Consider the following 16,257-nt stretch of genomic DNA (forward strand, 5'->3'; position numbering starts at 1 on the left):
GGCAAGACTTGGCCCAATGACCATAGTTTCCCATCTCATGCTCTAGATTGTCATCTTTTCTATATCGTGGCACATCCAAATCTACTTTCTCTAGACTTCTTACTCCCATAAATGCACCTATGCACATGCATACAAATACCCTCTGCTATTCATTAATCTGTTTATGGATTCAAGGCCTCAGGAGGTATCAGTGATTTCTATAAGACAGGCAAATTCATGCAAACCACTGCATTTTTTTATTCTTTTCATCTTAATGTTATACCATATTCATTTGATTCTGGGGTCAAAATTATAGTTCCTATTTGTAAAAGCCATATGATTACCATAGGGTCAACGGAGTTTAAAACACAGAAATCTGATAAGAAATTGAAATTTTTAAGGAATTATAGACTTAAAGGAGTCATTTCATAATGATAAGAGAATCAAATAGGGAGATATAACAACTGTAAATATATCTGCACACAATAATAGAGCCCCAAAACACATGAAGCAAAAACTTACAGAACCGAAAGAAGGAATAGATAAATTACCAAGTATAGTTGGAAATTTCAGTACTCATTGTTTTTAAGTCTGTTTTGTCTGATGTTTTTTTTTTTTTTTTGTCTGATGTTAATATAACTTTAGTTTTCTTAAGCTTACTATTGCAAGGTATCTCTTTTTCTCCATTCTTTTACTTTAATCATCTATCTTTGTCTTTAAAATGGGCCTCCTAGAGGGCATATAACTGGGTCTTCTCTAACCCAATCTTATTATCTCTGCCTATTGATTTGAGTGTTTAACCCATTTATATTCAGTGTAGTTGTTGGACTGCTTGATGTGGTCTGTGTCTTTCTATCACTGAAGCTATGTTCTTGTTTAAGAAATATTTTTTCTCCTTGTTTTTTGGACCAGATTATTTCTCTTGCTCCATCTTCAAATTTATTGATTATTTCTTCTTACCATTTCAGTTCTGCTGTTAAGCCAGGCTAGTGAATTTTGGTTATTGTACTCTTCAGCTCTAAAATTTTCATTTGGTTCTTTATTGTAGTTTTCATTTCTCTATTGAGAATCTGTATCTGTCCATCAATATTAGATTTTTCTTTAATTCTTTGCACATATTTATAATAAGTGCTTTGAATTCTTTGTCTGCCAAATCCAACATGTAGGCCTACTTGGAGTCTGTTTCTGTTGACTCTTTTTCTCCCCCAGAGTATGAATTGCACTTTTCTGTTTCTTTTCATATCCAATCATTTTTAAATTGGAAATTCTAGATAATATGTATTAAATACTGGAATCTTTTATTTCTAGAGATCATTTTATTTTTCTGAAAATTAGATGTTCTAGTTAACTTGCCTACTAGATTTGATTCTTCATCAAACTGTAAACCCTTGTCTGCCCCATGGTGTACAGCAGCTTATGTCTTTGTTCAGATTTGGGGGTTTTAGGGAAAGAGGGGTTGGCTTCTAGCTGCTGTTTTTCCAGCTTGATTCTTTGGAGATTTTCCCTGTGTCAGTGTAAGACTGTGATCACACAATGATTTGGTCAATTTATTCTCAGATTTTGGGGCTCATCCTCTTTGTGGTTCTCTTGCTTCTAGAGTTCTTCCTCTGTTTCCAGTTGCTCTGCCATCTCCCAGGTTTTGACCTCTGACACCTAAAGCTAGTATAATTTCTGCTTTTGCTCTCTGGCATGTGCATGCTGTACGCTCAATCAAAGGTGAAGCAAACTTGCAAATTTCACCAGGAGTGGTTCTGTCATTTTAGTTTCCATCTTCTGTTAAGTAGGGATAAATCTTAGGATAGATGGGAGGATTAAATGAGATAATACACATAAACCGCAAAATGAATACCCAGCAAAATATTAACTTTTCGTTTCTATTTTTTGTTGTTTGTTTTGTTGGTGGCAATAGTGATGATGGTGACGAGGATGTTCTTAGGTCCATAAAATGGGGCGTAAATTAATAAATTAGGCAAAGGGAAGAAAGAAGCAGCTGTTTGTAGTTGTCTGTGACAGAAAATACAGTGAAGGAAAGTAACAACAACAGGAATTAACATAATTGGGAAGTACTAAATTTGATTTTTTTATTGCAAATGTTAGGACTTTCTCCTCCAAGTATATAGATGTACAGCCTTTTGTAGATTCAATTATAAAAATAAAACATCCTTATTTGTCTGCTTAGTTTTCCATGTGGGAAAATATTTGGATATATTGTGCTTCTGCTTTAGTTTAACAATCAGTGCTGCTGTTTTTATAACAAACGGTGTTTCAAAGCAGTGACCCATAAAATGACTAATACGCTTATTCTACATCTGTAGAATCTATAGTCAGGTTTGACTCTTCATGATTATGTAAGTTCCAAAGTGTATGTAGAACTGCTTTATAAACTTTATGTGTTTTTATTATAGTAATTTTTTATTGTGATAAAATATATACGTTATTTATTGTTTTAATTGTAAGTGTACGATGCAGTGACATTAGTATACTCACAATGTGTTTATCCGTCACCACTATCTATACCTAAGACTTTTTCATCTTCCCCAACACAAACTCTGTGCCCATTAAACAGTAACTTCCCATTTCTCTATTCTTAATGTTTTCAGCTTGTTGATTTGTATCTTATTTCTTCTAGCTATGCACTTGGTGAGTTTCCTTCTGACCTTTTGGTGTCTCTTTGCAGATAGGAGAAAGAATTCGAGTCATCTTGGACATGGAAGATAAGACTTTAGCTTTTGAACGTGGATATGAGTTCCTGGGGGTTGCCTTTAGAGGACTTCCAAAGGTCTGCTTATATCCAGCAGTTTCTGCTGTATATGGCAACACAGAAGTGACTTTGGTTTACCTTGGAAAACCTTTGGATGGATGACAGTGGCTTTTCTGGAATGAAAGACAGAATGGAAGAGATATCTGCTTATGGAAAGTAGAATCATGAAGTGACAGTGTCATACATGCATGCCCAAGAAACATCCTGAAAAACACATGAAATTGTTAACTGGAGAAGCAACTCTACAGCAGAGATTATCTTAGTGTATCCTCTTTCTACTGGGCCAGAAAAATCCTCAGGGTTGCAGTTGGTTGAGTGGGCAGTTGACATATGCATGTTGCAACAGATTTGGTCTCTAAGTTAGCAATGTGTTAATTTCCAACTTTTAAGGTGAGATTTTAGAGATGCTATAAAAGGGATAAGATAAGGAAATAGCAAGATTTTTAAGTAGTGTGTTTGTGAAGAAAGACTGATCCTGTTTTACAACTGCCTGTTTTTTCTCCAGACCCTTTTTCCCAGCCAGCTTGACTAATAGAAAAGTATGAAACTGGTTGGGTTTTATTTAATATTTTTAATATATTGAGAAGCATGGTCTGCCTGGACTGCACTTCTCTAACAGTGAGATGTAAAATTGTGCAGCTATTTTAAAAGTTGTATATATAATAAGTGTGTAAAAAAAAACTGTAAAAAAAATAGGACAAAGGGGTTGCTTTGTTCTAGTTCAATTTCTTAAAAACCACTACATGGTACAAAATTAGAATAACATTTAGGGAAAATTAGGTAACTACAAAGAAGAGGATTTTAAGAGGAGATGTGTTATATTGGCTCATTTTTAAATTAGTTTTGTTTACAGTTTCCATAGCTATTACAGTCTGGTTATTTTTCTTTTAATGATCAAAATTATTGTAAAGATCCCTCAGTCTCCTAGTTTAAGATTGAGGCAAGGCAAATCTATTTCTAATTATACATATGTCAGTAGTAGTAATGATAATGTACGTCCTCTAGTATCTGGTTTTATTTTTTGGCCTTTTGAGAAAGTGTCTCATAACAACACAGAACATTGCCATTTGCTCTTACAGGCCTCAAATATGAAAGCTGTTAGTCACAGACCTAAGGAAAAGGATTAATGGTTCTTTTATTTTGTAACTTTATAATGCTGTAGATATTATAATTTTTTTTTAAATTTTATATTGTTTACATCATGGCAACAAAATCTAAGCCTCAAACTCTTCATTGGGGTTATCAAGAAAATGTTTACTCACCCACCTGAAACAGTGCCAGCCTGAACCCAGGTTAAGAATGTTCTTAATCTCATTATAGATAATTGCCCCCATGGGACTTGAAATAAAATACCTTGTGCTGTAAACTTCAGGTTGGCAATGTTTTGAAGGTTTCCTTATAGAAGAGCTTGACATTAATTCCTATTCTGAGTTTTTGACTAATAAATCTGATTTCACTAATACTCTTGAATTAATAACATATATGAGCTGAGATTTTCTTTTATAAGAGAAACAACCATCATCTTTCTGTATGAAAGTATATAAATACATGGTTTCAGATACATCTTTGTGATAAGAATTGACTAAGGCAGGTGCAGGTATAATCTTTGCCTTTGAGCTTATTGCTGTGTGTAATTTTGTTTTAAATCTAATCAAATTAGGGACAGCAAGCAGCTGGCTGGGGCTTTTGGGTTGCTCCTTGAGAGTTAAGATTATCAATATTCTTATGAAGCAGGGAATTTCAGTCATGAACAAAGATCTATTTTTGCCACCTGACAGGTTTACAAATATTTATTGTGTATTTGGTATGTTGCTTAAAAGCAAAATCTGTTAAAGATCCTTTTTAATATCCATGTCAAAAAGAACCCTCCTGGAAACCATATTTAGTAGTACAGAGTGAAATTATATGTTAAATGTATTAGAGAATATAGCTGCTACAGAAATTGATTTTTCTTGGTGTAGAACAACTCAATTTGGCAAAGTTTAAAATTTGAAGAAAAGAACTGATTCAGGATGCAGATTGATAAATGATGAAACAATGAAGTCCCTTATGTGCTTGGTGTTTTTTCAGGGTGTTGTGATATAGCCAATTCCAAGAGCTTTTGCTGAGTTTTGTTTATAACTTCTGTTTTGTCCTATTAGTATAACATTCATTTGTTACAAAGTTTGGAAGGTGCTGAATGGAAAACAGAAACACATGGTTATTGCACATTGAACCTAGAATCAAATAATTGCCTAAGTATTTAACAACAAGCCATTCTTATCTCAAAGACTTAAATTCTCTAATATGCTATTTGCAGATTTTATAAAATGGAGGTTCATATTTAGAATAAACATCAGGGGAATCAAGAGCCTTCATTTATAACCTGATTATTTTATTACTGGAGACCAATAGTAGTTGTATAGAGAATATTAAACTGTTACAATGTTTAAGGAAAAGGAATCTCTTGTTGATACTGAGAGAGCTTTCAAGTAGAATACAGTTGTACCTGAAGGTTAAGTATAAATCTTCTAAACCAGTGATTCTCACACTTAGCTTTGGAGTCATGTGCATTTTGAAAAATATTGATGTATCCTAAAATTCTGATGTTAGTCTGGGGTATGATATGATCATAAGGATTTTTTTAAACTTCCTGGGTGATTTCAGTATGCTGCTAAGGTTGAGTTTTAAATTCACCTTAAGTTTTCTCATCTGCAAAATTAAAAAAAAAAAAATCCTTGCTCCCTCCCTTCACTACCTCACAAGCATATTGAGGGCAAAGGAGAAAATAATGGGAAAAATACTTGTATGCTGGATAAAATGTGCAATTGAAAGGCAAAACAGTATTAGTTGTATTTCAACTAAAACTATGATCAGGAAAGAAAAATGTGTAATTGAATTTACTTTGTTGACTTGGGAAACTGGGAGCATTCTCTTCGGTTCTTTAGCGAAGCATGCAGATGTGTAAACAGACTATTACTATTCATACTATGGTTTTCTGTTAAACTTGAGATAGGCTGTTTTAATTATTTGGTTCTACATAGGGAAGAAATATTGAGGCTTAAAGTCTGTAATGGCCAATGGCTCACAATTCATTAAAACTTTTCGTACAAGGAGTTCTGTGGTTAATATCATTTCATAGTTGCCATTATTTTTTTCATTATCTGACTTGAATGTTAAGCCATTTATTTCATCTTCATTCCTATGTAGGTTTAGGTATAGATTTTATAAAGCACCTAAAGCAAGTCGGTATTGCCTGGTTGAATACTTAAATTCGCGGCTCAGTGATTAGGCATCTTCTGTCTTTTAGATATGATTTGACCTGGGAAAGAGAGTTGAGAAAATAACAGCCCTAAATCATATAAAAGGTATTACAATTACTTTTTAATTTAAGTTCCCAAACTGCTGTTTATATAGACTATAATGCTAATATTTTTTGATCTTTTTAAAAAGATAAAAAGTTTTGAAGAACTAGAAATGTAAAGAGTTTTAAGAATTACTTTCTGGAAACCAAGACTGTCACCATCAGGACCACTCTGAAGCCCTCCTGGAAGGAACAGTCCATAACCAATCCAAATACTACCCTCATAAAGCATTCCTGATTTATCTAGCTGAATGTAATCTTTGCTTCCTTGAAATTTCCCTATTTTTATATTTAACTTAACTCATGCTATATTACTTTATACCTTGTATATATTTATTTATATTTATTATTTGTTGGTGTCTTATCTCCTCTCAACATCTTAGGACAGGATCTCTGATGGACTCATCTTTATGCCCATATCATCTAAGCCCAGTAGGCAGGTGCTCACAAAGATGCTGAAGGAAATTATGTAGGGAGACTAAAGCTGCTCTGAAATTACCATAACAAAAGATAGGTGGGAAAGAAATTCTGTATCGTGTTGAAATGAAGCACGAAGGAACGGAATAGAAATCTAAGGCTAATAAGGAAGAAATAATGACTGTGAATGCATTTTAGCCATTCCCCTTTATTCTTAAATATTGATATACTTATTTAGTTTTTGGTGTAGATTTCATATTTGTTTAGAATTAAAATTAGAATTCTGTATTTTAATTTTTTTGAAATTCTGTCGTTTTGCTTTAGTTTCTTAATAAAAAGTTAAAACATAAACCACCTGTGATTGCTTACATTTAAAACAACTTTAACATTGATTGGTCGGAAAGGAAAACTGGGGTAGCTAAATGTGGTGATGGAATTTACGTATAAATTGCATGTCTTTAATGGAATCCACATTTCCCATGTTTAGAATGGAAGGTGAACAAGGAATAGTAATTCACTGGGATCCTGTTCCCCTGCCATCTCCACCCCAAGTAGTTTGATAATGTTGTTTGCCAAGAGTTACTGGAGGCAGGCATGGCTGAACAAATTGCTCCCATGATCCAAAAGCTTAAGAGAGAATTAGTTGATCATGTTGCTAAAAGTTGCTTAAATTATCAACCTTTTTTAATAGGTTCAAATTTTACAAAGGGTTTTAATTTCCTGAAAAAGAAAAGGAGCTGTAAAATTTCTCTTTTTGTTTAGGGAGAGTTACCAGTCTATTGTCCTCTAAATTTCCTTTTTGGATTCTCCCCCTGAATGATTTGCCTTAAAAAAATTATATATATTCATGAGAGAGAGAAGCAGAGACACAGGCAGAAAGAGAAGCAAGCTCCATGCAGGGAGCCCAATGCAGGACTGGATTCCCGGACCCAGGATCACGCCCTGAGCCAAAGGCAGACACTCAGCCACTTAGCCACCCTGGCATCCCAAAGATTTGCTTTTTATTTAATGTAGTTATTAAAATATTTTTGAGAGCATGTTCTATCCTCTTCAGGTTATGATTCGTTAAAAGAAATAGCTCCTCAGAATTGAAGATTGTCGTTAATTAGCTTGTGTATATAGGATTTCATGAGTGACTTAGGAAGTAAGACTCATTTAGGGAGTTCTTTTTAGGTTGCCCCGTTGACAGTCCTTTAATTTGTTTCTCTTTAGATGAGAAAACATACAAGAAAGTTTAGGGAAATCAAGTCTTGTCTGCATTATGATATTTAGCAAATTGTATTGCGTTTCTGTTGGCTTTTTTCCTCTATAAACAAATAAGGGATAAAATTGAGTAATGGGGATTTTTTTTTTTTTTTATGGGGATGGGTTTTGAGGTCCTATCTCCCTTGAGAAAGGCTCCTTGAAGTAATATATTAAAATACTAATATCCAAAGTCAGACTAATTAGAGGCATATTATAATGGAAATAGGCCAGAAATCTTTGTTTATTTTAGTGTAGCTAACCTGTTCACATTTTCCAACCAGTGTTTAAAAGGTCTTTCATCTGTGCCCCTTTGTTGGTCCCTTTTACCTTTGAGGGAAAGGCTGCTTTAAAAGTTGGAATTAGAGTGGTCAGTGATTTCTCTCCTCCAACAGCAGGCCAGTGATACAGTTAATGACCAACCTGCCTAGAGCAGTAAAGGGTGTGGACAGATGGCTGCTTGCTGAAAGTCATGTTAGTAGCAGAGACTGATTACGCGGATATTTGGGGAGCAGCCAGAGGCATCCACCCTTTTGATTTAAATCAAAAAATTGAAAAAACAATTAAAAAAAATAAAAAAATTGGGATGCCTGGGTGGCTCAGTGGTTGAAAGCATCTGCCTTCGACTCAGGGCGTGATCCAAGAGTCCTGGGATCGAGTCCCACGTCGGGCTCCCCGCATGGAGCCTGCTTCTCCCTCTGCCTGTGTCTCTGCCTCTCTCTCTGTCTCTCATGAATGAATAAAATCTTTAAAAAAAAGTTATTTAAAAAAATCTAAAATAAAAGTTGTTCACAATCTAGTGGGAAAGCGTCTAGAGATAGACTACCATGAAGGAGTGGAATAATTGTTTTCATGGAGTTAGTATGAGGACAGTGTGGCATGGGGGAGAAGGAATATTTGACTTAACCTGGTGTGATACTTAGACTAAGCCTTAGAAGACGAATGCAATTTAGTGGGGCTAGATCCAGTGTTGCAGGCCCGTGGAATAGCATGTACGTGATACAGAGGCGTCCGTGGATCCAGAAGGTATGAAAACATTGCATACTAGAGGAGTGGTGGGGGAGGATATGGAACAGGGCCCTTGGGGCCGGATCATAACTGCCATCCTAAGGAGCTCGGGTTTCATCCTGTTTATCATGGGGAAGCTGTTTAAAGGTTTTTAAGGGGGCGCACGGCATGACCTGTGTTCTTGGATGATTACTCCAGCTGCAAACGGCAGTGATAGGAAAGTGGGAGATAAGTCAGGAGGCCTAGGCAGGAAATGAGGAGGACCTAAGACCAAAGATAAAGATGTAAATGAAGGGTATGTTTCAGAGACCTTCAGGAAGATAGACACCCGCTTGGGTGTAGAGGATGAGACTCTTTTAGGTGTGGATATTTGGGAGACTCGTGGTACTCTACTAGGAAATTGAAAAGGAGGAATGGATTGGAGCAGGAGGTGATGAGTTCAGTTTTGAACACACTGACTCTGAGGTAGAAATACTCAACAAGCTGTTGGAACTGCCAAGTCTGGACTTAAGGAAAGAGGCGGCCAACCAGCCACTGTACGGCCCGTGGGAGCTGCTGACACGTTGCTTTCCTTGCAGGTTCTACTGGCCCCGCAGGGCCCCACCACCCCGTGGGCAAAGCGAGGCGTGGGACCCCCAGAGTACACGGAGAAGACGGCCGCTGCCCCTCCGGGTGGAGACTCTTACCAGGTAAAGGCTGTGGTGGGTTGAGCTCTGTGTGCCCTGCGCCTCCAGGAACAATCCTAGCACTTCAAATTCTTTAGTGCCTCATTTTAAATTTGTAAAATTCCTATCATTTTGGTTTTCAGGCAAGAACACTGGTGCAATAGACACCAGTGCAATGACATAGGTGCGATGACACCTATGACAGGAGTCCTAGGTTCTAAGTCCCGGCAGTGCTGTTCCCCACGACATGAGGCCTAAGCAGATTTCTTCCGCCTATAGCCATTTCTTTATCTGCTTAACTTAGGAGGTTGTCCCAGTTCAATGGTTTTCATTTTGAGATGCCCACTAGAATCACCTGGAAGGCTTTTAATTTTTTGCACAGCTTTATTGAAATATAATTGACATATAATAGGCTATACATATTAGAGTGTACAATCTTTTTTTATGATCTCTTTTTAAAAAAATATTTATTTATTCATGAGAGACACAGAGAGGGGCAGAGACACAGGCAGAGGGAGAAGCAGGCTCCTCGCAGGGAGCCCAATGTGGGACTCGATCCCAGGACTCGGGGATCACACTCTGAGCCAAAGTTAGATGCTCAACCGCTGAGCCACCCCCCTAAAGCATACAATCTGATTAAGTTTTGACATCTGTATACATTCATCACAATCAAGAGACTGTATACCTGGGAAGCTTTTATTTTTATTTATTTGTAAAAAGATTTGTTTATTTGATACAGAGAGAGAGCACCAGCAGGGGGAGCAGCAGGCAGAGGGAGGAGAAGCCGACCTCTGGCTGAGGATGGAGCCCGATATGGGGCTTGAACCCAGGACCCCAGGATCATAACCTGACCCAAAGCAGACGTTTAACCAACTGAGCCACCCAGGTGCCCCCTGGGAAGCTTTTAAAAAGTAGGGATCCCTGGGTGGCGCAGCGGTTTAGCGCCTGCCTTTGGCCCAGGGCGCGATCCTGGAGACCCAGGATCGAATCCCACATCAGGCTACCGGCGCATGGAGCCTGCTTCTCCCTCTGCCTTTGTCTCTGGTGCTCTCTCTCTCTCTGTCTCTCAGTCTTTCATGAATAAATAAATAAATAAAAAATCTAAAAAAATAAAATAAAATAAAATAAAATAAAAAAATAAATAAAAAGTAGGATACCCAGGCAAATGAAATTAGATGGCATGGGGGATGCACTTGGGCATTAGTATTCGTTTCATTTTAAGTTCCCAGGAAATCTTCCCTTGAACTAGGAGATCGCCATTCAGGACTGACTTTTGAGGATCCTGAGAGTAGAGGCAAAATCTGTTTTATGACCAGGAAAATATGTACAGAAAAGCAAAAATAAAAACAAAAAAAACAACTAACCACGTGCTGAGAGCAAGTCCCTGGCAGGACCAGAGCTAGTACTGACGGCATTTAATCTCTTCTGTTGGTCTTTCTATGGCCCTTAATGAGCTACATTTATGAGTCATTTAAAAGAGGTCAGTGTCCTTGGGGTGCCTGGGTGGCACAGTCAGTTGGGCATCCAACTCTCGGTTTTGGCTTGGGTCATAGTCTTGGGGTTATGGGATCGAGCCTGGTGTTGGGCTCTGCGCTCTGTGTGGAATCTGCTTGAGAGTCTCTCTCTCTCTCCCTCTGCCCCTCCTGCTTATGCTTTCTCTCTGTCAAATAAATAAATAAATAAATAGATAGACAGATAGATAGATAGATATTTGAAACTAGACGAACACATGGGGAGAGCACCACGTGAAGAGGAAGGCAGAGGGTGGTGTGCTGCAGTAGGCGCCAAGGAATGCCAGAGATCGCCAGCCAGGCCCCAGCTGCTAGGAAAGAGGCACAGGACAGATTCCTCCCTCGCGGCTCCCGGAAGGAACCATCCTCCCCACGCCTGGGTTCAGACTTTTAGCCTCCAGAGAGTGAGCTGATATATTTGTGTTGTCACAGGCCCCCGGTGTGGGGCATTTTGCTCTAGCAGCCCGAGGAGACTAATAATACACCTGCTGAGTTTTCCCTCTACCGATTCTGCTGTTTCTCTCTGGAGACAACTTGGATGCTGAGCTTGGTGGTTTGTTGTAACAGGCCGGGAGCCGTGGCGGGGGTGTGGCAAGGGCGTGGTGTAGTGAGCAGGGGCGGCCTGGATACCGCTGCTTGGATGTACCGGGTTTCTTAAGGATCCAAGAACAAGGGAAGGCGAAGGAGGCTGAAAGGCGGGGAGACGGCCCGCTTCTTGCTGCCAGACTCCTCTGGGCCTGGACGGCGGGGCTGCATCTCAGCAGGAGCTGGTCCACTGCGTCAAGGGCAAAAGCAAAAAGCTCAGGTCTTCTGGATCTTGAAAAAAAGACAGCGTGCGTCTTGCTGAAGCTTCTGTTCCCTTGAGAAAGAGAGAGAGAGAGAAAAGGAGGATGAGTTGGAAATTCAGAGGAAAGGCAGTTCAGTGATTTGCTCTTTGAGTGGCCGATCTTGGTCATCCAGCCCCTCACCAGCTGCTCATTAGGAGCATTAAAAATGAGGGTAATTGCATTGTTAATACGTTGCTCCCCCTCTGGTGGACATTATGCTTACCTACTTCACTGGATTCCTTTCTGAAGACCCCATAGTTTAATTTTCACCCGTACTGCAGTGAATTGAAGGTCACAGTCTGGAGGGGAGTTTGGTGATGGGGTACACTGAGGAAAGATTTTACGGAAAGGACAGCATCTTAGTCAGATGGGGCAATGATGACAAAATACCAGAACAGGGCAACTTAGGAATGACAGTGATGTATTTCTCACAGTTCTGGAGGCTGGAAGTCTGAGATCAGGGCGCCAGCACAGCTGTTTTCTGGGGAGGCCCGTCTTGGGGTTGCAGATTTCAGACTTCCTGTTGTAGGGCAGCCAGGCCAGAGCAGAGAGAGGGAGCGAGTGCTCCCCTGACTCTGAAGGGCACCAATCCCATCCCCAGGGCCCCACCCTCGAGACTCCTCTAATCCTAATCACCTCCCAAAGGCCCCCACCTCCTGGTACTGACACTTGAGGAGGGGGTTAAGGTTACAACACAGGAGTTTTGGTAGAACACGTTCAGTCCATGGGTGCCTGGTGGCTCCGGTTGAGTATCTGCCTTCCGCCCAGGGTGTGACCCCGGGGTCCTGGGATGGAGCCCCATGTCAGGCTCCCCGCACGGAGCCTGCTTCTCCCTGGGCCTGTGTCTATATGCCTGTCTGTGTCTCTCATGAATACATTTTTAAAATCTTTTTAAAAAATTCAAAATAAATTTTAAAGAAAAGAAAGCATTTAGTCCATAACAGACAGCAAGGAAACCTCGTTGGGATCTTCTGCTGCTTCAACCAGACAGAAGCTCCTGCGGCAGGAGGAGCAGGAGGACGGGGGAGGAGGAGGAGGACAGAGGAGGACGGAGGAGGGCCGAGGGCTGGCAGCTGCCCTGGGTGGCTCAGGAGGACCTGCTGTGCTCTCAGGACCCGCCCTGCCCAGACCAGCTGTGGGCCCTGGTTCGCATGACCTGGGGTGGCTGCTGTCCCCAGGGGCCCCAGGGGGATCCAGGCCCTTCCCAGGGCCCTGCTGGCAGCCAGGACGTACTGGGCCCCTCCGTGCCTGGGCTGCACAGGCCCTGCCTCCCCCACCCTTAGCAGCCACCGCTGTGGACAGTGGTGCCGGGGCCGCCGCAGCTCCTTGTCCACCGGGTCATGACCCGCGGTTGAGCCCGAGGGCCGGGCCTGCGCTGCAGTGCGCGGTCCTGGCCGCCCCCCCCCCCCCACCTCGGTCCCTCCTCCAGGTCCGCGCCTCTGTCCCTGTGTCGGGCGCCCCGCTGGGGACAAAGGGCAGGGTTGGAAGGAGGCCCCGCGCTCAGGGCCTCGGGCATTGGGCCTCAGGCCTCTGGGCACCTGCCATGTACTTTACCTACAAGATCTTCTTGCCTTACGCGCTTTGATGCTCTTCATTTTACTTTTTATAAGATTTCATTTATCCATTCATGAGAGAGAGAGAGAGAGAGAGAGAGAGACCCAGGCCGAGGGAGAGGCAGGCTCCACGCAGGGAGCCCGATGGGGATTCGATCCCGTGACCCCGGGGGGGTCACGACCTGAGCCAAAGGCGGATAGATGCTCACCCACTGAGCCACCCAGGTGCGCCCACTTTTCATTTTTTAATAGGAGACAAAACCCGATGTTTTCAGTGCATAAGTGACCTGCTCAAGTCCCACAGCCTTATGTTTCAGGATCCGGATCGGAACCCAGATCTCTGTCTCGAAAGTTGGGTCACTGCCCATTCAAGGGGGACGCAGACGTGTCCCCAGAGGACCTGAAGGATGCCCATGCGACTTGGGGAGCCCGGGGCCCCCGCAGGTGTTTTATTCTCTGGGCTTGGGAGACACGTGGGACACAGGACACACGGTCCTGCCCTGAGGGCACATTCTGGTCAACTAGCGGCTCCCTGGGGGCCGGCCTGCTCACCATCATCAGCGGTTACCGCATGATCCCCGGCCTCTGCTGCCTTCCAACTGCCACCGGGTGCCCCGCGAGATTGGAATTTAGATGCAGGAATATTCTTTTAGGTTAAGTCTGCCCCCCAAGGTCGCATGAGATACAAGGACACAAAAGGATTATTCGGTGCTTTTCTGAAATTCAAATCTCGCTGGGTGTCCTGTAGTTTGATTCCCTAAATCCGGTGACTCTGGGTGCCCTGCCTGCCTGCCCCTTGGCTGCAGCCGCTGGGCTCCGGGGCCCCACACAGGCGCTCCTGCCCTGGCAGGTGGGGGCCCCCCCGCTGTGGCAGGGGAGGGACTCACAGGAGGCGGCCCAGGGGTATAGGTGTTGAGACAGCAGAGGCCGGGGCCTAAACCCGAGGCACAGCCTGTTACAAGCACCCCTCAGTTTGCGTCTGTACTTAGTGACTCTTTCCTTGGGCAGAGCTCTCAGTCTCTGTCCAGGCAGTTTCTAGGGAGCTGCCCGGGCACCACATTCCCAGGCGGGCAGAGACCAGGGATCCCAGGGCCCTGCGAGGAAGTGACACCTGCCCAAACACCTGTAACAGGCAGTAGAAAATGCTACGGCGGGGAGTGTGGGGAGCAGGCTGTGGGACCTCAGAGGAGGAAGAGGGCTTCTTGGAGGGAAGGGAGGGGCTCAATCCCGGCTACCTCATGGAGGAGGTGTCATCTGAACAAAGGAGAGTTATCAAAGGATAAATAGTGTTTAAATATCTTTCAATTTTTTTAAAGATTTTATTTACTTATTCATGAGAGACAGAGAGAGAGAGAGAGAGAGAGAGAGAGAGACTCAGGCAGAGGGAGAAGCAGGCTCCATGCAGGGAGCCTGACGTGGGACTTGATCCCGGGACCCCAGGATCACGCCTTGGGCTGAAGGTGGCGCTAAACTGCTGAGCCACCCGGGCTGCCCAAATGTCTTTCAATTTGTTAAAAATCAGATTGTTGAACACTAACTCATAAATAGCAGTTTAGCCATTCGTAAAATGATCAACTCACTAAAACCTTGTTTCTTTTAACTATTTGTAGAATCTATAACAATTTGGATTTTTTTATTCACCAAAGCTTCCAAATAATGAGTTTCTTCTTCTTTCTTCCTTTTTGAAATCTCTGGTGATGGGCAGCACGGGTGGCGCAGCGGTTTAGCGCCGCCTTTGGCCCAGGGCCTGATCCTGGAGACTCGGGATCGAGTCCCACGTTGGGCTCCCTGCATGGAGCCTGCATCTCCCTCTGCTTGTGTCTCTGCCCCTCTCTCCCCCTCTGTCTTTCATGAATAAATAAGTAAGATCTTTAAAAAAAAAGATAGCTTTGGGAAGAACTGTTATCTTTATAGTAAAGTGTATTCTTATCCATGATCATGGTACATCTCACCATCTTTTATATCTTTCAATATTATCTTTGAGGATACAATAATTGAATAGGGTTCCCTGCTTAGATTTGGAGCAAATTGAGAAAAAAAAAAAAAAAAGGAGTAGTACCTGGGAGGCCAGAATATTATCTTCACTGCTGATAGAGACCAGGTTGGAGGATATGGCTTTAGGTTAGATAGCAAGTGCTTGGTAGATCAAGCCAACAAATATTAGTAGGCATTCTAAAGATGTATGCAAACAGTCTAAATTGGGTTAACTATATATAGGGCAGTTTGCTCCCCAAGAAGAAGAAAAGCAGAACTGAACCTGACATACCCAGATTATTCTTCCTAAATGTGTGTCACCCTGTCCTCCAAGGAGCAGAATGAGTAAAGGAACAGAGAGAGAGTGTCCCACCAGTAGAGTTCCTTTCAAATGGATGAAAATCTTACAAGTAGGAAAGAAGTGTTCTTTCTTGCAGGTTATCTAAGGGGTCTGCTTTCTTTAAATTAAGAATAGAATTCTTTTGCCATTACATTTTCTCATTGGTTATTAACAGTATATAGGAATTCTATTGGTTTATCTATGATGGCCTCATTTTCAGCAATGTTAGAACAATCTTATGGGCTATGCACTGTTATTATTTCCCTTCTAAATGGGGAAGCTGAGGCAATGAAGAGTTTAAGTAGCTTGCTCAAGGTCACAAACCTAGAAAGTAATAGAAATTTGCTCTGGTCTAGGCAGTTTGATTCCAGAGTCAACACACTAAATCCCCACACAAAGTTCTTTCACACTAATGTATGGTATCCATCGTATGGATGACCCATCACTTATTTACCCAGTTCCTATTGATGGGCATTTAGCTTATTCCTTGTCTTTCCTTATTATAGGTATGCTGTAATAAATAACCTTGTACATGTGTGGTTTTAAATACACATGGGATATATTTTGGCAGAACAAGATGTCCTAGGTTCATCTTACACATTTCCTGCCCCAAACTGGAGTCAATTGTTTTAACAAG

The 16,257-nt window shown here is 41.8% G+C and overlaps 1 protein-coding gene and 1 long non-coding RNA gene across 2 annotated transcripts in view; one reads left to right on the forward strand and one right to left on the reverse strand.

Annotated features, from left to right (window-relative positions):
* FBXO45 (F-box protein 45) overlaps window positions 1-6,851 on the forward strand; it is a 15,673-nt gene extending 8,822 nt beyond the window's left edge. Inside the window, exon 3 of the mRNA XM_025474082.3 lies at window positions 2,657-6,851. Coding sequence (XP_025329867.3) covers window positions 2,657-2,842 — 186 coding nt within the window. The 3' untranslated portion in view covers window positions 2,843-6,851. The remainder of the gene's footprint in view (window positions 1-2,656) is intronic.
* A 3,935-nt stretch (window positions 6,852-10,786) lies between these two features.
* LOC112676571 (uncharacterized) lies at window positions 10,787-14,127 on the reverse strand. Its single transcript, XR_003146597.3, has 3 exons — window positions 13,859-14,127; window positions 11,977-12,080; window positions 10,787-11,785 (listed from the first exon to the last, which is right to left on the reverse strand). It is a non-coding gene; the product is annotated as an uncharacterized LOC112676571 (long non-coding RNA).
* Window positions 14,128-16,257: the final 2,130 nt, after the last annotated feature.

This window comes from Canis lupus, chromosome 33 (genome assembly GCF_003254725.2).
Source record: "Canis lupus dingo isolate Sandy chromosome 33, ASM325472v2, whole genome shotgun sequence".
Taxonomy (NCBI): Eukaryota; Metazoa; Chordata; class Mammalia; order Carnivora; family Canidae; genus Canis; species Canis lupus.